Raw genomic sequence first — 25,552 nt, 5'->3', positions numbered from 1 at the left:
CTGCATATTGGCTTTGAGTGTACTTTCCTCACTTTGTAGATGATTGACTTCAAACACAAGCTTTGAATAGAGTCATTTTTAGGTTTTACTTTGATCTGCATTCGGGTAAACAATGATGACATGAACAGAAGATATTTTCTGTTTTCTAGTTTTTTAAAATTGCCATTTAATCATATATAATCACATATTGCCTGCTATTATTATTTCACTCTGTCTCTGACATATCTCCCTTATTAGACTTAAATTCCTGGAGGATAGACACCCATGTCTTATATGCCCTTAGCATAACTGTACATCATAAATACACAGTGATTAATTGCCGACTAAACAAATGTTCTTAATTGTGGATATTCTTCACGTTAAAACATGTAAACCTCCTCAACTTCATACATGAAAAATAAAGCTGATGTCCTTAATGCCTTAACATAGTATAAGAAGCAACAAATTTGTATCTAGAATGAGTCAGTTTTCTGTGATGAAAAATCTGTGTATAAACAAAGGGTCAGGGTTGGGTGTGGTGGCTCATGCCTGTAACCCTAGTGCTTTGGGAGGCCAAGACGGAAGGATAACTTGAGGTCAGGAGTTTAAGACCAGTCTGGGCAACATAACAAGACCTATCTACAGAAGAATAAAAAAATCAGCAGGGTGTGGTAGTGCTTGCTTATAGTCCTACCTACTAGGGTGGGTCAGGTGGTAGGATCACTTGAGCCCAGCAGATAGGGCTGTAGTGAGCTTTGATGGTGCCACTGCACTCCAGCCTGGGTGGCAGAGTAATACCCCATCTCAAAAACAAAACAAAAGAGGTTAATCTTTCTAACCTACAAAGAGAAACAGATATGTACAATTCATTAGAAAAACAAGTAGACTATGAAAAGGCAATCCACAAAAGAGAAAATATGGAGAGCCAGTATACCTAACAACGACAACAACAAACAAAACACTCAGACTCATTAGCAACTAGGGGAGTACAGATGAAAAATAGGATGCCATTTTTAGCCATCAAATTGTCAAGGTTGTAAAAAGATTGATAATATTCAGTTCTGGGAAGGTTTGTAGGGAGAAAGAACACGTATATACTTTGCTATTGGGACTGTGAATTGGAAAGAGTATTTGGTCAGAATCTATTTATGTTTAAAATGCACATTTTTTGACTCGACAGTCCTACTTTGAGGAATCAATCCTATAGAATTAGAATGCCCAGGGTGTTGATTGTGTATAGATGTGAAAGGCTGAAATCAACCTGTGTCTCTAACCAAAGGGGAATGGTTGAATGAATTATGCTAGATCTATATACAATGGAACAATAGTGAAACATTACTGAACTGCAGGACTGTACATGATATATTGTTACATGAGAAAAGCAAGTTGAAGAATAATGTATGTAATGTGATCCTATTCTTTGTTCAATAAGTATAAGAAGAAAATGGTTAAAAATGTGGACGTATGTATGTATATAGCACAATATTATATATGTTAAAATATATATGCATAATGAGGGAAGATGCACACAATTGTTAATAATGGTTATCTCTGGTGGTACAGTATTGAAGAGGAAAGAGTCCAGATTGTTAACCCTGTATTCACTTCTGTATTGCTAGATCTTTAAAATTAATATGTTATTTTATGGTTTTAAAATTCTAGTAAAAATTTTTTATATAAAAATACACTGATTTTTTTAATCAATCTTAGCTGTACTTTTTGTTATACCTGTTACTTATTGAGATTCTAGAAATTTTTAATATAGTTCAACTCTTTTCCTCAACCCTTTGCCTTCTTCCGATTGAATATAATTACTGTGATATCAGGAAAAGCATCCTAAAGTAATGTTTTTATTTACATTTTAATCCAACTACCTACATGTTTATTTTTAGCTGTGTGTGATTCTGTGTGTGTTGGGGGGTGGGGGGTACTGATTATTTACCAGATAAATCAGAATTTACCTATTCAGAAAAGCAGGTGGACTGAAGAAAAAAAAGACCGGAATTCAAAAACCACCAAATCAGTAGCTGATTTACCTTTTTTTCTCTCTGATTTGCCCCCACCCTTGACTTGAGCCCTGGAAATAAGCATCAGTGCAGACGAGTGCTCTATGAGAAGCTATCTAGTTAAAGCTCAAGGAGCCGCAAAGGGATTTCCTGCAGCACAGTCACCAGAAACACTGAGGGAGAACTCTCTGAACAGAGGAATTGTGACCCCAAGACAGTAGTTTTTAGACGTGACACCAAAAGCACAATCCATAAAAGAACAAATTGATAAATTGAACTTTTTTAAAATTTAAAACTTCTGCTCTATGAAACAGACTTTTAAGAGATGGGAAGGTAAGGTACAGACCAGGAGAAAATATCTGCAAATCACATATCTGACAAAAGACTTGTATCTAGAATATATAACATAAAGAACTCTCAAAACTTAACAGTAAGAAAACAAACAGCTCAATTAAAAAATGGACAAAAGACTTGAACAGACACTTCACCAGAGAAGATATACAGATGGCAAATAAGCACGTGAAAAATGCTCAACTTCATTAGCCGTTAAGGATATGCAAATTAAGACCATAATGAGATGCCCCTATACATCTATTAGACTGACAATCCCAAGTGCTGGTGAGAATGCAGAACAATTGTAACTCTCATAGTTGTTAGTGGCAATGCAAGGTGATATAGCCAGTCTGGAAAATAGTTTAGCAGTTTCTCATAAATTTAAATATATCTAACATATGGCCAAGCAGTCTTATTCTTAGAGAAATGAAAACATGTTCACACAAAAGTTTGTCCACGAATATTTTTAGCAGGTCTATTTATAATTGCCAAAAGCTGGAAAACAACCCACGCAGACTGTTTGGATAGATTATCTGTGATGCACCCATATAGTGGGATACTACACAGCAATAAAAAAGAAGGAATTATTGATAACATACAACAACTTGGATAAATCTCAGCACCATTGTGCTGAGTGGAGGAAGCTCCTCCTAAAAGATTGTGTACTGTATGATTCCATTATATGACATTCTGGGAAAGACAGAATTAATGACAACAGATCAGTGGTTGCCAAGAGTTGGTTGGGGTTACAGGAGGATATGACTGCAAAGGATGATGGTGGTGGTTACGTGACTCCATATATACATGTGTTAAAATTCATACAGCTGTATACCAAAGTTAATTTTACTGTAAATTAACTTTTTAAAAACAGTCCCCCTTCAAAATAACCCCTTGAGGGGTTATGGACTCATTTAAGTAAAACTGAAAATTTTAAAGCTTTCTTTTAAAAACTTTTGTTTTAGGTTTGGGGGTACATGTGCAGGTTTGTTATATACACAAACTTATGTCATGGGGGTTTGTTGTATAGATTATTTCGTTACCCAAGTATTAAGCCCAGTACCCAGTAGTGATTTTTTCTGCTCCTCTCTCTCCTCCCACCCTCCACCCTCAAGTATACCCCAGTGTCTGTTGTTCCCTTCTTCTTTTTTTCTTTTTTTTTGCAATGGAGTCTTGTTCTGTCACCCAAGCTGGAGTGTAGTGGTGTGATCTCGGCTCACTGCAACCTCTGCCTCCCAGGTTCAAGTGATTCTCCTGCCTCAGCCTCCCAAGTAACTGGAACTACAGGCACAAACCACCACCCTGGCTAATTTTTTTTTTTTTTTTTTTAGTAGAGACGGAGTTTCACCATGTTGACCAGGCTGTTCTTGAACTCCTTACCTCAAGTGATCCACTCACCTTGGCCTCCCAAAGTGCTGAGATTACAGGCATGAGCCACCATGCCCAGCCTGCTGTTCCTTTCTTTGTGTTCATGAGTTCTCATCATTTAGCTCCCACTTATAAGTGAGAACATGCAGTATTTGGTTTTCTGTTCCTGCGTAAGGATAATAGCCTCCAGCTCCATTCGTATTCCTGCAAAAGACATGATCTCATTCTTTTTTATGGCTGCATAGTATTCCATGGTTTATATGTACTACATTTTCTTTACCCAGTTTGTCATTGATGGGCATTTACATTGATTCCATGTCTTTTCTATTGTGAATAGTGCTACAGGCAACATTCACATACATGTGTCTTTATGGTAGAATGATTTATAGTTCTCTGGGTATATACCCAGTAATGGGATTGACTGCTGGGTTGAATGGTAGCTCTGCTTTTAGCTCATTGAGGAATCGCCATACTGCTTTCCACAATGAACTAATTTACACTCCCATCAACAGTGTATAAGCATTCCTTCGTCTCTGTAACCTTGCCAGCATCTCTTATTTTTTGACTTTTTAATAATAGCATTCTGACTAGTGTGAAACGGTATCTCATTGTGGTTTTGATTAGCATTTCTCTAATGATCAGTGATGCTGAGCTTTTTTTCATATGCTCGCTGGCTGCATTTATGTCTTCTATTGAAAAGTGTCTGTTCATGTTCTTTACCTACATTTTAATGGGGTTTGTTTTTGTCCTGTAAATTTAAGTTCCTTATAAATGCTGGATATTAGACCTTTGTCGGATGCATAATTTGCAAATATTGTCTCCCATTTTGTAGGATGTCTGTTTACTCTGTTGATAGTTTATTTTACTGCGCTTTAGTTTAATTAGATCCCACTTATCAATTTTTGCTTTTGTTGCCATTGCTTTCGGCATCTTTGTTTTGAAATCTTTGCCCATTCCTATATCCAGGATGGTATGTCCTAGGTTTTTTTCTAGGGTTTTTATAGTTTTGGATTTTACATTTAAATCTTTGATCCTTCTTGAGTTGATTTTTGTATATGGTGTAAGGAAAGGGTCCAGCTTCGATTTTTCTGCATATGGCTAGCCAGTAATCCCAGCAGCATTTGTTGAATAAGGAGTCTTTTCCCCATTGCTTGTTTTTATCAGCTTTGTTGAAGATCTGATGGTCATAGGTGTGCAGCCTTGTGTCTGGGCTTCCTATTCTATTCCATTCATCTATGTGTCTGTTTTTGTACTGGCATCATGCTGTTTTGGTTACTGTAGCGCTATAGTATCGTTTGAAGTCAGGTAGTGTAATTCCTCCAGCTTTGTTCTTTTTGCTTAGGATTGCCTTGGCTATTCAGGCTCTTTTTTGGTTCCATATGAATTTTAAAATAGTTTTTTCCTAGTTCTGTGAAGAATGTCTTTGGTAATTTGATAGGGATAACATTAAATCTGTAAATTGCTTTGGGCAGTATGGCCATTTTCATGATATTGATTCTTCCTATCCGGGAGCATGGGATGTCTTTTCATTTGTTTGTGTCTTCTCTGACTTTTTTGAGCAGTGTTTTGTAATTCTCATTGTAGAGGTCTTTCACCTCCCTGATTAGCTGTATTCCTAGGTGTTTTATTCTTTTTGTGGCAGTTGTGAATGGGGTTTACTTCCTGATTTGGCTTTCGGCTTGATAGTTGTTCTATAGGAATGCTAGCGATTTTTGTATGTTGATTTTGTATCCTGAAACTTTGCTGAAGTTGTTTATCTGCTGAAGGAGCTCTTGGGCCAATACTATAGGGTTTTCTAGATATAGAATCATGTTATCTGCAAACAGCGATAGTTTGACTTCCTCTCTTCCTATTTGGATGCCCTTTATTTCTTTCTCTTGCCTGATTGTTCTGGACAGGACTGCCAATACTGTGTTGAATAGAAGTGCTGAGAGCAGGCATCCTTGTCTTGTAAAAACTTTCTTTAAAATTAAAAATTTCTAAAAAATATTTAAAAACTGCCTTTTAAAAATGAAATTTAAGAAACTTTAATTCTTAAGACTTTTTGGAACTCTTGGAGAATTGACTTTGGCACATTATTTCAAATGTCTTCAATTTTTTATTCTCAATTGTGTATTCATCCTTAGAGAATGATTTTCTTTTTAAACTGAAAAGTTCACAGAAATAGGTTTGGTGATAAGGTAGGTGAAAGCTAGGTAACTTTATTGATGGTAAAAAGCAAGATGAGATTAAAAAATAATAAGTCAGTTTTCATTTATAGCAATTTTCTAGGTACAGTTATACATCCCATAATGTTTCGATCAACGCCAGACCACACATACGATGTTGATCAGAGCAATAGTTTATATCATCTAGCCTAAGTGTGTAATATGCTATACTGCCTAGGTCTGTGTAAATACACATTGTGATGTTTGCACAAGAATAAAATAGCCTAATGATATGTTTCTCAGAATATATCCTCATTGTTAATGAAAGCATGGCTATATTTGAAGTAACCCTCCCACTGAACACACCAAAAAATGCAGGGTACAGTATAAAAGCATTTAAAGTATTTTACCTTTTTGATGCTAGTGTAAACATTTTTTTTTTAAAGATTCCTTAGGATTTTCTATGCATATGGTCATGTTTTTGCAAGTAAAAATGGATTTACTTCTTTTCTAATCTGTATGCATTTTTATTCTTTTTCCTACTTTATTATGCTGTCTGGTACTTTAGTACAGTGTTAATTAGAAGTGGTGATAATGAGCATATTTGCTTTGTTTCCAGTCTTGGAGTAAAAATGGTCTTGTACCATTCAGTGTGATGGTAGCTGTAGATTTCTTGTAAGTGTTCTTTATTAGATTGAGGAGGTTCCCTTCTTTTCCCTTGTGTTGAAAGATTTTACAAATTTTGTCATGTGCTTTACATAAAGAATTTTCATATAAAGAATTTTGTTAAATGCTTTATTCTACTATGATGAATATATATTTTTTACTGTTATATATTTGAATATATATTTTATTCTGTTAATATGAATATTCACCTTATTTATTAACATGGTGGGTTACATTGATTTATTTTGAAATGTTTAAGCTGGGTTTGATGTATAGTCTTTTTTATATATTACTGGATTCACCTTACTAATATTTTGTTTAGGATTTTTGTATCTGTGTTCATGAGGGATACTGGGCCTATAGTTTTCTTTACTTGTAATGTCTTTGTTGGTTTTGGTATGTAGTGATTCTGCCTCATAAAATGAGCTGGGGGCTGGGTGCGGTGGCTCACGCCTGTAATCCCAGCACTTTGGGAGGCCGAGGCGGGCGGAACACAAGGTCAGGAGATTGAGATCATCCTGGCTAACACGGTGAAACCCCGTCTCTACTAAAAATACAAAAAGCCGGATGTGGTGGCACGCACCTGTAGTCCCAGCTGCTTGGGAGGCTGAGGCGGGAGAATGGCGGGAACCCAGGAGGCAGAGCTTGCAGTGAGCCAAGATCGCGGCCACTGCACTCCAGCCTGGGCAACAGAGCGAGACTCCGTCTTAAAAAAAAAGAGCTGGGAAGCATTCTCTCTTTTGTTTTCTGAAGGAGTTAGTATTATTTCTTCCTTAGATATTTGATAGCGTTAACTAATTAAGTTATATGGGTCTGGAATTTTTTATGAGAAAGATTTTCATTATGAATCAAATTTGTTTAATAGATATTATGTTATTTATTACTTTTAAGATCCATTTTGATAATGTGTGTCTTTTAAGGTGTTTGTATATTTCACTTAAGTTGCTAATTTATTGACATAAAGTTGTTCAAAATATTCCCTTTTTATCCTTTCAAAATTTGTAGGCTCTTGTAGTGATGTCTCTTTTTTAAACCTGATATTTGTCATTGATACTTTTTCATTTTTCTTGATCAAACTGATCAAAGGTTTATCACTTTTATTGACTTACTCTTTCTAGAGAACCAGATTTTGGCTTCAATGATTTTCTGTATTGTTTCTCTGTTTTATAGTTAACGAATTCCTTCTATTTTTATATTCTTCTTCTTGTATCCACTTCCAGTTTAATTTTCTTTCTCTAGATTATTAACGTGAAAGCTTAGATAACTTACTGTAGGCCCCCTTTTTTTTGGTAATATAAGCATTTAAAGCTACAAATTCCCTGTAAACACTGCTTAGGCTGCATACTAAGCTCTTTAAAACTGTTGTGCTGTTGCTTTCTGGCTTGCCTTATGTCTGATGAGAAGTCTGAGTGTATTCTTATCTTTGCTTCTTTGAACATATGTGTCCGATTTTTCCAGACTGGTTTTTTTTTTTTTTTTTTTTTTTTGAAAGGGAATTTCGCTCTGTCGCCCAGGCTGGAGAACAGTGGCGCGATATCGGCTCACTGCAACCTCCGCCTCCTGGGCTCAAGTGATTCTTCTGCCTCAGCCTCCCGAGTAGCTGGGACCACAGTTGCGTGCCACCATGCCCGGCTAATTTTTGTTTGTTTGTTTGTTTAGATGGAGTCTCGCTTTCTCGCCCAGGCTGTAGTGCAGTGGCGCGATCTCGGCTCACTGCAAGCTCCACCTCCCGGCTTCACGCCATTCTCCTGCCTCAGCCTCCCGAATAGCTGGGACTGCAGGCGCCCGCCACCATGCCCGGCTAATTTTTTGTATTTTTAGTAGAGACAGGGTTTCACCATATTGGTCAGGCTGGTCTTGAACTCCTGACCTCAGGTGATCCGCCTGCCTCGGCCTCCCTAAGTGCTGGGATTACAAGAGATTGATTTTTATCTGCAGATATTCTAACCTGATCTTTTGTCATATCTTCAATTTCTTTGCTCATTTTGTTAATGTTTTCCTTTAAATACTTATACATACTTATATTAGCTGTTTTAATGTCTTTTTCAGCTGATTTTGTCATCTTTATAGTTTCAAGGTCTGGTTCTTTTCTTCTGGCTATGGATCACATTTTTCTTGCTTCTTGGCATGTTTAGTGAGTTTTGATTTGATAGTGGACTTTGTGAATGCGTGTTGATGAGTATCTGGTATTTGTTGCCTGTCTTTAAAAACTATTTAAAAACTATTGTTTGGCAGGCAGTAAAGTTAATGCTGCTCAATTTGAGTCCTTTGAAGTCTGATTTTAGGCTTCTCTAGAGTGGTTCTGGGGTAGTCTTTATTCCAGATATAGTTCGGCCCTACTTCTAGGGTGTGGCCCTCTGATATCTCCACTGAATAACCCAAGGGATCATCGAAGAGTCTCCGCTTTGGCTGATCAGAGTTTGAACATCTTCCTGCTATGTATAAACTCCAGTAATTGTTCAGTTTACAAATCTCCATTTTTTGCCTATCCTTGTCAAGTTTCCCTCTATGCATTACTTGTCCTAGTACTCTGCAAAGACTCAATGGGCCTCCTGTACAGATTTTTTGGAGCCCCCTTTTTTCTGGTTGGCTCACTTCTCTCTTGAAATGTGCCCACAACTGCCAGCTATCTCAGCCTCTCTGATCTCAAATTTCTGTCTCCTCAATTTAGCAAGGCTGCTGGGCTCTAAAACAAAGTGTTTTCCTCTCAGTGTCCATGATTGCAAAATTGCTGGGATGATGGTGGGGCTCACCTTGTGTATTTGTTTTGTTTTGTTTTTTCCTCATATCTTGGCAATCACAGTCTTACTGTTCTCATTGTCCAAAGTCTGAATACAGGTTACTTCATATATTTGTTCACTTTTCTAGGTTTCTTTATTATAGCAAGAAAGCAAGAGGTTAAGTGCAATCCTAGTTATCCCGTCATGCACAGAAGTAGAAGGCTCTACTTCATTTTTAACTAACATGTAGCCAACAAAGAGTAACCAGAATTTATAAGAGCTACCATTCAAGAAGAAAAAGAGAGAAACTCAGTAAAAACACAAAAATGGACAAATTGCTTAAACATGTACTTTATAAAAGAAGAACTCAAAATGGCCGTTAAACATGAAGAAATATACAACTTGATAATTATAGGGAAATACAAATTATTATCACTACAGGATATGTTTACACATTCATCAGATTGGCAAAAGTTATGGAGTCTGATGATACCAAGTATTAGTAAGGATTAGAGCAACAGAAGCACTCATACCCTGCAGGGGAAAGTTTAACTGGTACAACCATTTTGAAGATGAGTTAAGCATATCTTCAAAGCCAACAGTTCTACTTCCAGATATATGCTTTTGAGAATTGTTTACATATATACACACACACACACACACACACATATATATATATACCTAGAGACATGTACAAGAATATGCATAGCAATATTTTTTTTATAATAGCCCCAAACTGGGAATAATCCAAATATCCAGCCATAGTAAAATAGATAAATTAATTGTAGTATGTTACTGTATTGGAATGTTATACAGCAATGAAAATGAACCTGTTGTAGCTTTCCTAATAACATGGATGAAGCTTGTAAGTCTAATGTTAAGCAAAACAAATGATAGAGAATACATATGATAGATTCCATTTGTACAAAGATTAAAAAATGTAAAGCTGAACTGTACTTTTTAGGGTTGCATACATTAGAGATAAAACTATAAAGAAAAGCAAAGAGTGATTATAACTGAAGTCAAGAAACTGTTCTTTTAGTGTGGGGATGTGGTGGAGCATAGCATGTATCTGGGCAGTCTTCTAAGGTGCTGGCCCAGTTCTATATCTTGGCTTAGGTAGTGGTTTCATGGAGGTTCATTTTATATTTATTCTTTACTCTTTACGAAAGAAGAAGTCCATATATATGTATATATATATATATGTATATGTTTTATATACTTCACTCTGTATAATAAATCGTAATATTTTCAGATATCCAGAGTTTAAAAATATGAGTCTCTTTTATATGGCTCTGAGGACAGTTTCAGAAAGGAAATTCTGAAAACATTTCAAGGCAATGCTATTGGAATAACTAATAATCTCCTGAGGAGACTATTTTGAAGATATAATTTCTGATACATTTATTTGAAAATCAGCTTTTTAAAAATTGTAGCTAGGTAACTAAATTTGCTTATTAAGCAGTAATTCAGGTCAGGTGTGGTGGCTTACACCTGTAATCCCAGCACTTTGGGAAGCAGAGACAAGAGGATCGCTTGAGGCCAGGAGTTCAAGACCAGTCTGGGCAACATAGTAAGACTCTGTCTCTACAAAACTAAAAACTAAAAAATTAGCTGGGTGTACCAAAGGATTATAAAACATTCTGCTATAAATATACATGCACACGTATGTTTATTGCAGCACCATTCACAATAGCAAAGACTTGGAACCAACTCAAATGCCCATCAATGATAGACTGGATAAAGAAAATGTGGCACATATTCACCATGGAATACTATGCAGCCATAAAAAAAGAATGAGTTCATTTCTTTTGTAGGGACATGGATGAAGCTGGAAACCATCATTCTCAGCAGAGTAACACAGGAACAGAAAACCAAACACTGCATGTTCTCACTCATAAGTGGGAGTTGAACAGTGAGAATGTATGGACACAGGGAGGGGAACATTACACACTGGGGCCTGTCAGGGGGTGGGGGGCAAGGGGAGGGATAGCATTAGGAGGAATATGTAATGTAGATGACAGGTTGATGTGTGCAGCAAACGACCATGGCACATGTATACCTATGTAACAAACCTGCACGTTCTGCACATATATCGCAGAACTTAAAGTATGATAAAAAAAATTAAAAAGAAAAAAATATTATCTGGGTATGGTGGCATGCACCTGTAGTCTCAGCTACTTAGGAGACTGAGGCAGGAGGATTGCTTGAGCCCTGGAATTCGAGGCTGCAGTGAGCCATGATCACACTGCTGCACTCCAGCGTGGGCAACAGAGGAAGACCCCCTCCCAATAAATAAATACATTTTTAAAAATTGTACTAATTCAGGGAGGTTTCTCTTTAAGGTATCATTTCTTTAGAGAATGCAATATAATATGTTTTATTAAAGTTGATTACTTTAACATGAATCTATTTCTACTTGGAAATCTGAATAGCCTATGAGATTAGAAGATTGGTTATTATGTAAATGAGTAGTCAAAGATATCACTGTGATTAGGGTCACACTGTAGAGTCTTTTTAAAATGTATTTAGAATGTATGTAAATAATATGTACATTTGGTATATTTGTGCTTTTAGGAAACAGAAACTTTGAGCATCCCACATCTTTAGCTGAAGGAGTCCTTCTCTCAAGTAAAACTAAGTCTTTGTTTGGGGGTATTAAAGTGATTTAGTGAGCATCATTTGTGCTAAAGATTTTAACTCCCTCTGCCTGCCTGCTTGTCCACCAAATATTTTAGCAAAGTTGTCAACAAGTGTCAAAATTGCTCATCTTAATTGATCATCTACCCATCTGCCCTAGAGGTGATAATGAACCCAAAAGGCTGTAGTAATGGAAAGGAGAAATAAAATGCATTCATAATCCACAGAACGGATAATTGATCTTAGATTGTTGTGGGTTTTTTTTTTTTTTTTTTTTTTAATATTAGCGAATCCTGTATTGGTTTTCTGCTAAGGTCTAAGCTCAGTGTTTGAGATTAGAAACACTCAAATTAGTTTGAATGACAAATCTGAGATAATTGTTTAAAGAAAAATTTTTTAGCTTGCCATTTGCTGCTGCTTCTAATAGGTGATCTGAATGTAACATTTGTTGATTCAGCTAATGGGACTATCTTGACAGTCATTCTTTTTACCCTCCCAAATTCTGCAGTCACTTCTGTGTTAGTTACCCATTACTGCATAACAAATTACCACGCTTTTAGTGGGTTAAAACAACACCTACTTATTAGCGCTATGCTGTAACCAACTGAGCTAGCAGGCCACCACGTAACACCTATTTATTATCTCATAGTTTCTGTTTGTCAAGAGTCTAGGCATGGCTTAGTTGGATCCTCTGCTAAGGGTCTCTCACAGTTGACATCAAGGCTAAGCTTGGGGTCCTCTTTCTAGTTCGTTTGGTTATTAGCAGAATTCAGTTTCTTGCTGTTGTATGATCGAAGTCTCATTTTCTTACTGGTTATCAGCAAGGACTGTTTTCACTCCTGAAGACTGCCCACAGTTCCTTGTTATGTGGCTGTCTCACAGGCCCTCGCATATCATGGCAGCTTACTTTTTCAAGGCCAGCAGTAGAATCTCTTGCTTCAGTTGGCTAAGACAGAGTCTGATATAACATGATCATGGGAGTAATTGTCTCATCACCTTTGCCATATTCCATTGCCTAGAAACAAGTCACAAGTTCTGCCTGTGCTCAAGAGGAAGGAATTATATGAGAATTTGATTAATTGGGGGGTTTGGGGATATTCTTAGGGTATGTCCACCACAACTCCAAAAAGTAGAGGCCTGGCAAACTTCTTACCAAGTCAGTAGCAATGGTCCTCTGCCCACTACAAGTAACAAGGTCCATCTGTGCCTTTTTAGATGACCTTTGTTTTATGAACAAAATATGTAATTTGGATTTTTTGTAATAGTAAGCATCTTTTCTACTGAACAGAATTAAGATAAAGAAAATCTTCCTTAGGATACACTTTTTTTTTCTTTTTTTTTTGAGACAGAGTCTCACTCTGTCACCCAGGCTGGAATGCAATGGTGTGATCTCAGCTTACTACAACCTCTGCCTCCTGGGTTCAAGTCATTCTCAGGATACACTTCTAAAACTCCAAAAAATGTAATTTATTAATATAGATATTGTTGATAGTAGCAAATGCTTCATTATGTAATTGAGTGTGACATTAATTCTCTCATGCTTTGTCAAATGACTCTTACTCTTCAGTGCAGGAATCACAGCCATGGCCCCCACCCTCCAGGATTTGGTCGATATGGCATCTGTGCACATGAAAACAAAGAACTTGCCAATGCAAGAGAAGCTCTTCCTCTTATAGAGGACTCTAGTAACTGTGACATTGTCAAAGCTACTCAGTAAGTCTTCCAAATGCTATCCTTATGTTCTCTAGAATTAATAGTAATGTATGTGTAGTTCATGGAGCTTCATATGGTTTACCTCTCTTAGCTTTGTAATGGTAGTAAACCAGCACCAGTATATTTGTCATACCAACACCACAGTACTTAGTACAGTGTACCTGAGCTGTTTATGTACCAGGACGTCCCATTAGATTGTAGGCAGCTTCTTAGCAAAAGCATGTCTTCATCTTTGTAGCTCCAGTGCTTTTGCACAGTTCCTTCTTGTGTAAGGTACCCAATAAATGTTCCTTGAATGAATGGGTGATTTTAAATGACACTAAGCCAAACTCTTTATTTGAAACACAAATCTAAGTCTTTTAAAATATACTACAACCTGAATAGGTAGATGGAATGAAAAATACGGACTTACACATTTATAGATATTTTTAAAAATCATTTATTTCTTGAGTACTTTCCATGTGCTTTTTGTGCTGGATTAACTAGAAGAAATATGGTAAGGTAAGGTGGAAATATGTTCTCTGACCACTTGAAACACATAGTGTGTTGTTTTGCTTGCACTGGATATGGAAGTACATTTTGAAAGTTTCCCCTTAAGATCTCCATACGTGGGTATTTGCATTAAGTCAATTATTTCCAACATTTTCACCTTCATGGATCTTGTTGATTATTAGCATCTATCACACCTCTTGACATTCAGCAAATTTTGAAGTATTTTGTTCATCGGACTACTTCAAGTAGTAATCCATTTTTGTAGTAATCAAACATAAATCTGCCCAGCAGATTGCCCATCAAATAAAAATCATGCCAATCTAATCAGCTTGAGGGGAACTAATGTTACCATACTAACTTGATATAATTTCTATCAGAAGCAAAGATGTTTGGAGATTAATTAGCCTATTTGGCCTTGATATGGATTAATGTATTGTCTATGTTAATTAAAAAATATATTGACAATTATTTGAGTATTCTAATTACCAATTTATATTAACTCTAGAGGACTTGGGAACCACTCTTTTAGGTGAATATTATTTGATATTGTTTATATTTTATTTGTACAAAGATGAGCGTATTCTTAAGGTAAATATTTGCTTTAATTAGGATGGAAACATTTAAATCTTTCCCTGTTGCCCATAAAACTCTTACGATAAATGTCAGAAATTAGGCTCTTTTTAGAGGGAATCTCAGTAAAAACTCGCATTTTATGTCTTTCCTAAAATTTTCTTCAGGTCCTGGACCTTCTCAAGTGGTTGTGGGGAGACCTGTAGGTAGTATCTGGGAAGGGCAGAGAGAGCTATGGAGTGTGTGTGTGTGTGTGTGTGTGTGTGTGTGTTTTCTAAACCAGCAAAACCTTAATGTATATTCTTATTATGTTTCTAAAATAAAGGGAGTATTTATTTTCCAGTAAGATGTTAAAGTTGACATTTAAAAGATGGAGAGTGTAAATGTATGTGTGTCATTTTCAAAAATTTACTCTTTTAAAGATGCCAAAAAGACACACACACACACACACAGACACACACACGTGTGCGTATTTTGGTAAGGCAGAAATTATTCTAATTTACAGTGTGAGAAACAGACAATTCTGCCATTTGGTTTGGTTTTTGATCCTTGTGGGCTTATTGAAACTTTCAGGTACTTTTAAATAGAAATAAGTTTTAAAGAAAGTGCTAAAGGGTTGGTTGGGACTTCATAGAAATATTGCTAATAGGCCGGGTGTGGTGGCTCACGCCTGTAATCCCAGCACTTTGGGAGGCCGAGGTGGGCAGATTACCTGAGGTCAGGAGTTTGAGACCAGCCTGGCTAACGTGGTGAAACCTACTAAAAATACAAAAATTAGCCTGATGTCCTGGCACACGCCTGTAATCCCAGGGAGGCTGAGGCAGGAGAATCGCTTCAACCTGGGAGAGAGAGGTTGAAGTGAGCTGAGATTGTGCCACTGCACTCCAGCCTGGGCGACAAAGCAAGACTCCATCTCAAAAAAAAAAAAAAAAAAAAAAAAGAAATATTGCTAATAAATGACTTACCTCTTTATTCTTTATGAAATACCTCTTTTTAATGCTATAATAATTTTTCTATGAATACCTCTTTTTAATGCTATACTATGTAACTGATTAACTAGTAGTTAAATCTGTCTCAAGCCCATCATTCCTTTTCTATTCCTATTGCTTCTCTCTTACTTTAGGCTCTCATTGTCTCTCACCTGTATTTATTGCAATAATCTCTAAACTGGTATTTCACTCTCTGTCCTCACCCTGCTCTAAGCAGCTTCCATACTGCCTCCAATGCGATCTTTCTTAAAACTCAGTCTGAGTGCTTTCCTCTTTAAAACCCTTTATTGGTTTCCCATTGAACTGTAGATAAAGTCTAAACTTCATAGCATAGCACAGAAGGCCCATGTGATCTTTGCCTACTGCTTCTGACCTCATGTCTCACCATTCCCTCTCATGCTTTATGCTTTAGCAATGTTAAATTGCTTTTATTTCTCTGAACGTCCATGTAGTTTCACATTTCTGATTTTTGTACATGCTGCTTCCTCTGCCTGAAATGCCTTTTGTCAGCCTATAAAATATAGCTTAGTTTCATCTCCTTCAGGAAGGGCTAATCATTCGTTCCTCTGCTATACCTGTATTCTTTCCATATTTCATTGTTGAATTTATCCCATTCCAAGTTTGCTTTTAGTCTTTATCCCTTATTGTGAGATTATTGCATGGGCTTGGTTTGATTCAGGGGAAAGATTATTGTCAGGAATTGGCACCAGGTGTTTCTGGCACATAGTGGAGATCAGATGAAACTTATTGAAGGAAGACAATGTAAGTTTAAAGTTTACTTAAGAAAATCAAGTTCAACTCCAAAGAGATTAATCTCATCAGTACGTAAACCAGGTTTCCTTTTGCTGTTTGGCTCTATACTGTGTCCTCTCTGTGCATGTCTTTGTTAATTATTATATTTCTGTATTGACTGAAAGGCAGTTTGGATAGAGAAAAGATATAGTAAAATGAAGAAATTTTGATATTTGAAATGATTTTAATTGTATCAATTATGCTTTTTTTTTCTTATTTGAGATACGGGATTTTTGAACGATGTAAAGAGTTGGTAGAAGCAGGATATGATGTCAGGCAACCAGATAAAGAAAATGTGTCGCTTCTTCATTGGGCTGCTATTAACAACAGACTGGATCTTGTAAAGTAAGATGGGATATATGTGTGTTAATTGTGTATTTATAATTTTAGACCTCTCCTTCATTTATCTTTTTCTTTAAGTATGAGTATTGAACCATGTGTAATCCTTGTGTAAAAGAACACCTGAAACTTTTTCTGCCACACACGTTGGTTGTTATAAAGTTGAAAAGGACCTTAGAGACCATGCCCGGTTGATCCAAAAAGGAAAATTAGAGATAAAGCCAAGGGGGCCAGTCATAAAGTTTAGGAAGTAAAAGTGAACATTTTTTAAAAAAGGAAGAGTATAATAAACTTTTTCAGAATGGAATGGGAAGTCTCATCTATTGTGGGGTAGGGGGACGGGGGAGGGATAGCATTAGGAGATATACGTAATGCTAAATGACGAGTTAATGGGTGCAGCACCGCAGCATGGCACATGTATACATATGTAACTAACCTGCACATTGTGCACATGTACCCTAAAACTTAAAGTGTAATAACAATAAAATAAAATTAAAAAAAGATATTCAGATTATACTAAAAATGTATGTAAAGCATGATAACATTTTCATTAATGTATTTATTAAAAGATGGGAAACATAAAACAACATATTAAATGTGACTATATTTGGCTGGTAAAAAAAAAAGAAATATTTTACATTTTAATACCACGAAGAATAGATAGGGAGGAAATTTAACCTTTTAAAAAAACTAAATATGGAATATACTTTTAAGTGGGCAAGTATTGGATTGTATAAAATATTTCCCCTTCATAAAGCACTGCTACCTACCCATTGTTTTTTTAAACAGCTTAACATGTAAAATGTGCATGTGTATGTGAATGTGTGTATATTTTGTGTTATAGGATTAGATATTTAAAATCCTCAAAGTTTAAGAAATTTATTAAGGTTTAAAATGTTCTAACACACATGAATACTCACAGGCAAACTCCTCTTCTGTGGAAATAAACTGGCATGGTATTTACATAATGTATGAAGCTCAACTTTGAAGTAATGAGACTAATTCCTATAAACCATAGAAGAAAATCAGTCTCATTATCTTATATGTCCACCTTGTACAGTGCCTCTCATCTCTGTCCCCTAAATACAGGGCAAAACACTCAAAATGTCTAACTTTTCCAAAAGGATTTTAAATTAATTCTTTACTACTTACTTTTAAAATTCATCCCCACATAGTAATTCTACTTTTAAACTGTTGAAGGTGACATAATTTTACCTTTCTTCTTCTGGTCAAGTAAGAATATCTGTCTGATCCTAAACCTTTTGAATGTAAACAATTTCAAGAGTGCTGCAGTAGTTAGACTATGCAGAGAGTAGTTATGATGTATTTGATATGTAAGTTATAATGGAATGCTAATTACAGCAGGACTAATTACTTACATCCTAAGAATGTTTCATCAGGGATTTGTCTGATTCTGCCATGTGAGTCTTTTATATTTCTATAGATCTGGGTGTTTTAGGGAGTATTGCTACCATAATTTGTTCTCCAACATATTTATTACTATGAAAAAATTAGTATTTTCTTTCTCAATATGAAGCTTAAGTTTCAAATCTTATTTTCATATGTGTCTGCTTTTAACAGGTTTTATATTTCAAAAGGTGCTGTTGTAGATCAGTTGGGTGGAGATTTAAATTCAACTCCTCTTCACTGGGCCATCCGGTAAGGTTTCTTTGAACACTGAAATTAAATAGCCACATGTAGCTAGTGGACACCATATCGAAAATCAGTTATAGACGATTTGAAAGGCTGTCTTTTCTTTTCTTTCCCCCCTTTATTTAAAAATAAATTTCAGCTTTAAAGAGTTTGCAGAAAGGATGTTTTCAATATTTAATTTAGGGCTTCATTATGATTATCCAACTCAAATATGTGTTTTATAGTTTCTCTTTTGTAATTAGAATAAATAATTTTCATACTTGGTAACATAAATAAAAGTAGTAGTTCAGTGAACTGCAAACTCAATCAGTTCAGGCTTCTGAAAGATGTCTATTTAGAAATTTATGATTTTATTTCAGAGGTGAGTTTCCTCTTAAATGTGAAGTATATCTCTATATCTTAGGGCCAAATGAGTCAACTCTTTTAAAAGTTGTTGCAGGATTAACAAGAAATTTTGAGTAGATCAACTTAGAACATTTATATTGTGTGGTCACTCTCCTCTTTTCTCTGTTGTATATTGGCCATCTGAAACTGAAGTTAATAAGTCTTGAATACTTACCAGTTTCTTTTGTTAATTTAAACTCCACTCTCGGTGGTTGGTGGGGTTGACAGGAATCTGAAACTGAAGTGAATAATTGTTCATGTAAGTCAAGAAGTTGAATCTTTTCTCCATAGCCAAGAGTTTTGAAGCTCTAGGGTTAATTCACGCCCTTTAAGCTGCTGAGGTACAGTACTTTACATGAAAAATGAACCAGAGTCAAGCATAAGAAAAGCATATGAATATATAGCTCTTAATATTATCACAGTAAACCCATAGTTTATGAATATTATATTTCTGTATATCTGGCTTATGATTTTTTGATTTTAAAATGACAGTGACGTCTAAGTGGTCTTAGAATCTTCATTGTTACCATGTCATAAAAAATTATTATTCACATATGGTAATGTAAGGTTTAAGGTAGATTGGGAAGTTATCAAGTTTATCACTTGCACTCAAGAATGATTATCCAGGCCGGGCGCGGTGGCTCATGCCTGTAATCCCAGCACTTTGGGAGGCCGAGGCAGGCGGATCATGAGGTCAGGAGATCGAGACCATTCTGGCTAACACAATGAAACCCCATCTCTACTAAAAATACAAAACATTAGGTGGGCATGGTGGCATGCGCCTGTAGTCCCCGCCGAGGCAGGAGAATCACTTGAACCTGGGAGGCAGATGTTGCAGTGAGCCGAGATCACGCCACTGCACTCCAGCCTGGGTCACAGAGCGAGACTCTGTCTCAAAAAAAAAAAAAAAAAAAAAAAACCGAGAATGATTATTCATATAGGTCTAAGTTTGCAGCATCTAAGTTAAAAACATTTGGACAATCACCATTGTTTCAAAAATCTTACTGTTAGGTAATATTTTTTATATGTAACCAAAATCCCTCATGTCTTGGGAATATCAGTCTCTCCCTGACTTTTTGCTTTTTCTGCATGCTACAGAATGGCTTTTTGTCTTCTATTTGCAGACAAGGACATTTACCTATGGTCATATTATTACTCCAGCATGGTGCAGACCCCACTCTCATTGATGGAGAGGGATTCAGCAGCATCCACTTGGCAGTATTGTTTCAACACATGCCTATTATAGCATATCTTATCTCAAAGGGACAGGTATGTTCTGAAATGTGTCTTATACTCCAGTTTTTATCATCTGAAGAGGTTGGGGAAATTATTAGTAGTAGTCTCTTCTCATTTTTGATGTGGAGGTTAATGGATATCCAGATATTCAGATATTAGCCTCAGTACGTTTAGCTATTGAATACTGCTTTTCAGCTTCATTGGAGGGAAAAGGACAGGTCATTTAGCTCAGTAACATATAATAGATGTTTCTGAAACTTGTAAGCTGGTAATAGTTTTTCTTATGAACCCAGTAATTTGCAGAGTTTCTCAAAAACATGACTTCAAAGCCTGTATTTTTCTTCTAGTTGAATATAAAAATGGTAGTCAAATCACTAAATTAACCCATCATTTGCTTTCATTATTTGAGCCCAAATGGGAGGCCGATTTGAATGTATGTTTCTTATTGTTCTCTAAAGTAATTCCATGAAAATTGACTTGTCTTGAGAGGCACAGGTTAAATTATAGGTTATTGTAAGTTTCACTGTCAATTATACTTGCCTGGAATATGTTTTCTGGTAGCAAAGTAGTTTATGTATTAGCAGACTTGCCTGTAAAAGGCATGAAAATGTGTTTGCACAAATGCTGTTGGAATGATTGTGCTCCCTTTAAATAAGCACTTTCTTTCAGACTTAGCTGATTGAAGCAGAATTATAACCTCCTAGGTTTCATTGTTGGACAAGTATAAATATATGAGGAAGAGTCCTGTCTGCTTCTCTTTGGGTGCCTTCCCAAGTCCTGTTCCTCCAAGGCCCATAAGAATTTTCAGAAGCTGAAACTGTTTTTCTTTGGCTTAGCTGAAACCATTGCTGTATACCTTAAACCTAGACCTGTCTTATTAAAAGGATTATATCCTCATGGAAATATGATTTCCTTTTTTTTTCTGTGTTCCAGAAAATAGAAAGGAAATTTTCATATTTTACTATTTAAAACTTAATATGATAAGTCCAGAAAGACAAGTTGCCTCAGAAGATAGGGAGTTCACTATTTACTGGAAGTGTTTGAGTAGATACTGCATGACTTTGTATAAGAAATGATAATGTGAATTAATGTGTCAACTAAGGTCTCAACTAGGTGACTTTTAAGGTCTCTACCATCTCTTGTATTTGATGGTAGCTATCAACATTTTACTCTTTCCCTTAGCTGTGTTCACATCATATAACACTTTACATTATATATTCAGATTTTCTTTTTAAAAATATTTTGTGGAAATCCATGGATTTTTACCCTATGGAAGTGAGCAGAACATTCTTTTTATCAAATGATATTTGAGCCCTTTATGTAGAAATAATGGTAGTATTGAATGTATTAAAGAGATATTTCTATTAAGAGAACAAATAGACTTTTGAGTGTATTTACAGTTATGCTAATTGTCTTCTTTTTGAATAGAGTGTGAATATGACAGATGTAAATGGGCAGACACCTCTCATGTTATCAGCTCACAAAGTAATTGGGTGAGTTTAATTTAGTCGCCTCAATCTCATTCTTGGTTCCAACTATTTCTTTTCTGTGTATGTAATTTTAAGTATCTCTGTCTATGTGAGATGATAGTACATTGAAGAAAATAAGATTTTCCACGCTGAGACTGTGATAATCGACTTTTAAGGTAGTTATAGTTAGAAAAGCAGCCTTGAAATACATTTTCTTTTTTCTGATAGCTGTGGCAAAAAGTTTGAAAGCTACTAATAAGAAAAAAATTTCCTTACCTAACAAGTAGATATACCTTGAAATATACTTGTTAACATGACTTGTATTTCTTCCTTTGGCTTTAAAAAAATGGCTATAATTTTAAATGTTCTCATAATTTGAAATCTAAGTGATAAATCTGCTTTCTGGAAAATATTTAATTTTGAGATTCTCTGACATCATTCTTGACTACTTTGAAAATATCATTAACTGAAAAGAGTCTATATGTTCAGATCAGGCCCTTACATATTTTAAGTTTTTCTGTGTATTTATTTCTATAAACACGTGATTAATGACCACTGTGTATAGTTCAACTTCTGGTATTTATCTAAGCAGATACTTGCGACAGTTCTCACTTTAGCAGTTTGTTTCTATGTTGTATTGAATGTCTGATTTTGCTTGTACTTAGAACTTCTCTTCTAGGAACTGTGTTAGTTCTAATGCTGTTTCCTTTTTGTTCATGGAATGGTAGGACTGGAGGTAGAATTTTATTAAAAAGCATTTTCTCTTCTTTGCTGGTAAATCTGAAGTCAGGTATAATCTCTATAAAGATATTGATGGAATAAATAAAGTAGAATATTGTTTTATTAAAAGAATCTCTTCAGTGGTCATGAAGGAAGGAAAGGTATTGGTAAAGTAAAAATATTTTACTGAATTCTGTCTTCTAGTCCATAACTTTCTAAGATATACAAATATTTTAGGACATAATTTATACCTGCTTTATTTAACAGTTGATTTGATGGAGAGTATGAAGTTAGCTCCTCAACTAAGACATACATTTAGTCTTTAATTGAATAAATAGCATAGCATTTAATATTAGCTAAAGTTAAATCTATATTCAAAGAAAAGTGTTAGCCAATAGAACAACAATATGAAAGGAAAAGTTTGAAAAACAAAAGCAGTTATTCCACTGCATTGTTAAAATTATCTATCTATATAGCAAGTCGTCATTTAATAGATGTCTTTTTTTTTAAATCTCCTATTAGTACCTAGAATAGAACTCAGTACAAAGAAGTTTCTCAGTTCTGAATACTTAACTGAATGGTTAATTGATGGCATTATCTTAAAAGATTCATAATTTGCATTTACTCCTTAAGTCATCATCTCTGTTAATGCCTCTTGGTATTTTATTATTTTGAGACAGGCCAGAACCAACTGGATTTCTTTTAAAGTTTAATCCTTCTCTCAATGTGGTTGATAAAATACACCAAAACACTCCACTTCACTGGGCAGTTGCAGCAGGAAATGTTAATGCAGTTGATAAGCTTTTGGAAGCTGGTTCTAGCCTGGATATCCAGAATGTTAAGGTATGGCCAGGTATTTATCTCCCTTAGTTTATTATATCTTGAGTTAGAAGATGGATAAATTAACATAAAGATAAGCTATATATTTGTTTTCAGTTACCCCAAGATAGATATAAATGATAATAGCTGGCTATCCTTGGAGTAATGTGTTGAGTCTATGATTCTGGTATGTTTTTAAAAAGTTTAGCACTCATAATATATTAAAAATACTTTAAAACTTTTTACCCCACTCTTTTTTAAGGGAGAAACACCTCTTGATATGGCTCTACAAAACAAAAATCAGCTCATTATTCATATGCTAAAAACAGAAGCCAAAATGAGAGCCAACCAAAAGTTCAGACTTTGGAGGTGGCTGCAGAAATGCGAGGTATTTTCATATGGGGTCTTTTCTATGGGATAGATGACTTTTTTTGTTCATTTGGTTTTGTTTATTAAGGCATCAGAGGAAACCAGAGAGTTGGCTTTTTGCTGCATTATATCTGCTGACTATATCTTTCCCCTGCATCCTATTACCCAAAGTTGGAAATTTGGCACTTTCATTGGCTATTTATTGTTGGTCCTCAACTAGATGCTCTAAAACTGCTTGTTACCTTATGAATATTATTGTGTACTTCCACATTTATTTAATGAATGTATTGAAATGCAAAAGGTTTTGATTTTTAGAGACACAATGGGAAAAACACCTTGTTGCAAGGAGTTTTATAGAAGCTTGTAGGAATAGTTTATACCTTACTAAAATTTTATTTCTCGAAAAGAAAATAATAACATTTACAATGTTTCCTTAGAATCATGAGGACTTTAAAAATGATAGTGTTGAAAACTTTAGGCATATGATGTCACTTCATAAAAGAAAACACTGAAATTTTGAGAGATTAAATCCAAATTTTATTCATTTTTTAGCTTAGCAATTCTGAGTGGTGTTCCTCTAAACTTTAAAATGAACTGAATAATGGAAAACGTTAGAAACTTCAGCTTATTCTCATGAATGGCTAAGAAAATCTAAGTCATAGAAGTGAATACTATTTAAATTGTTAAAATGGAATATTGGATTGATTCCACTGTTTCTAGTGTTTTCAAATATGATACCATCATCTTAATAATAATTAGTAATTGTACTTTCAGAGTGATTCTAAATTAACAGACACCATATTCTTATGTAGAGGATCATCATGAATGCTACACTGCTTTTGCATTAGGCATGTGGAGTGGTTACTCCTCAGTCTCCTTTGCCAGCTCCTCCACTTCTCCCCCATCTCTTGTTGGTAGGGTGCCCCAGGATTTTGTTATTGAACTTCCTTGCTATCTATTCATTCCCTAAATGCCATCTATATGTTGATAACTCCCATATTTGTCTCTCTAGTCTAGACCTTTCCATACTCATATATCCAATTACCTACTTGACTCATCCACTTTGATGTCTAATAGGCATCTCCTGATACCCTCCCCACCCTTCCCCTGACTAAGTCAAGCCTTCCCCATCTCAGTAGCTAGTAACACCAGCATTCCTCTGTCTTCACCTTTTTTTTTTTGTCATACCACATATGCAGTCCATTAGAAAGACGGGTTAACTAGTTCAGCCTTCAGTTTATATCCAGAATCTGTCCCCTTCTTACCACTCTACCACTGCCATTTTGGTTCAGCAGATGAATCTTCTAAAATGTAAGTCAGGTCATGTCACTTATCAGCTCACGTTCCTATGATGTCTCCTCATTTCTCCCAGAGTAAAAGCAAAGTCTTTATGATGGCCTATAAGGCGCTTTGTCATCCAGGTTTTTATATACTATAAAATTCACTTAGTATATTTATTCGTCTATCTTCCCCAGCTAGAATTTAAGTGAGAAAAAGATCTTAAATTCATTGATGTGTCCCAAGTGCTTAGAATAGTACCTTGCATATAATATGCCCTCAAGTATTTGTTGAATGAATAGGGCAGCTTGTCTGTAAGAGTGTTATATCTAGGATTTAGAATTTTGAGATCCATATTTAATTCTTATCTCTGTTCTGAGATTATGTTGCTAGGATATTCTAAATTTACATTAAAAAAATCTAAATAGCCCATTTTGTGTTATCATGCCAATTGGAATGGGAAACATTTTAAAGATTTAATGTCATTTGAAATTATCCACTCCTAGATATGGCTTAGAGAGGTGAAAATGGAAGAAGAAAGAAGGAAGCCCTGCTTTCTTTGAAGGTCTCATATCTTGTCATTAAAGACTGCATTGCACAAACATGGGGCCCAGCTTCAATTCAGTCAGACTGTTGTTTCATAGAAGCTTCATTCTTTTAACTTTGCCAAAATAAACCTGAATTAGTAGCATCATGAGGACATATTTCAATCTTTGATCTCCATGTGACATTTGACACTGACAACATCCCCCTTCTCGAAACTCTCTTCCCTGGATTCCCTGAAACCTTTCTTTCTGCCGGTTCTCATCCTGCCTTTCTGGTCAGTTGTTCTTGGTTATTTTTGATGACTTTGCTTTTTTCCCCTTAAGTGTT

General features: G+C 35.5%; 1 protein-coding gene across 5 annotated transcripts in view; it reads left to right on the top strand.

The window, feature by feature from the left end:
* The window catches only part of ZDHHC13 (zinc finger DHHC-type palmitoyltransferase 13), a 53,144-nt gene that overhangs the window by 5,689 nt on the left and 21,903 nt on the right, over positions 1–25,552 (top strand). For 3 of the 5 annotated variants that reach the window (XR_008492468.2, XM_054439825.2, XM_054439824.2), the window contains 7 exons: positions 13,424–13,569; positions 16,635–16,757; positions 18,333–18,410; positions 19,913–20,057; positions 21,453–21,517; positions 22,894–23,056; positions 23,295–23,420. Coding sequence is in view for 4 of the 5 variants with exons in the window: in XM_054439825.2 (XP_054295800.1) it covers positions 13,424–13,569; positions 16,635–16,757; positions 18,333–18,410; positions 19,913–20,057; positions 21,453–21,517; positions 22,894–23,056; positions 23,295–23,420 (846 nt within the window). In the remaining variant the exon portion in view is untranslated. The remainder of the gene's footprint in view (positions 1–13,423; positions 13,570–16,634; positions 16,758–18,332; positions 18,411–19,912; positions 20,058–21,452; positions 21,518–22,893; positions 23,057–23,294; positions 23,421–25,552) is intronic. The other 2 variants (XM_054439826.2, XM_054439827.2) reach the window with 2 other exon arrangements.

The sequence above is a fragment of the Pongo pygmaeus genome, chromosome 9 (genome assembly GCF_028885625.2).
Source record: "Pongo pygmaeus isolate AG05252 chromosome 9, NHGRI_mPonPyg2-v2.0_pri, whole genome shotgun sequence".
In the NCBI taxonomy this organism is placed as follows: domain Eukaryota; kingdom Metazoa; phylum Chordata; class Mammalia; order Primates; family Hominidae; genus Pongo; species Pongo pygmaeus.
This window is presented reverse-complemented; position numbering and strand designations above follow the sequence as displayed.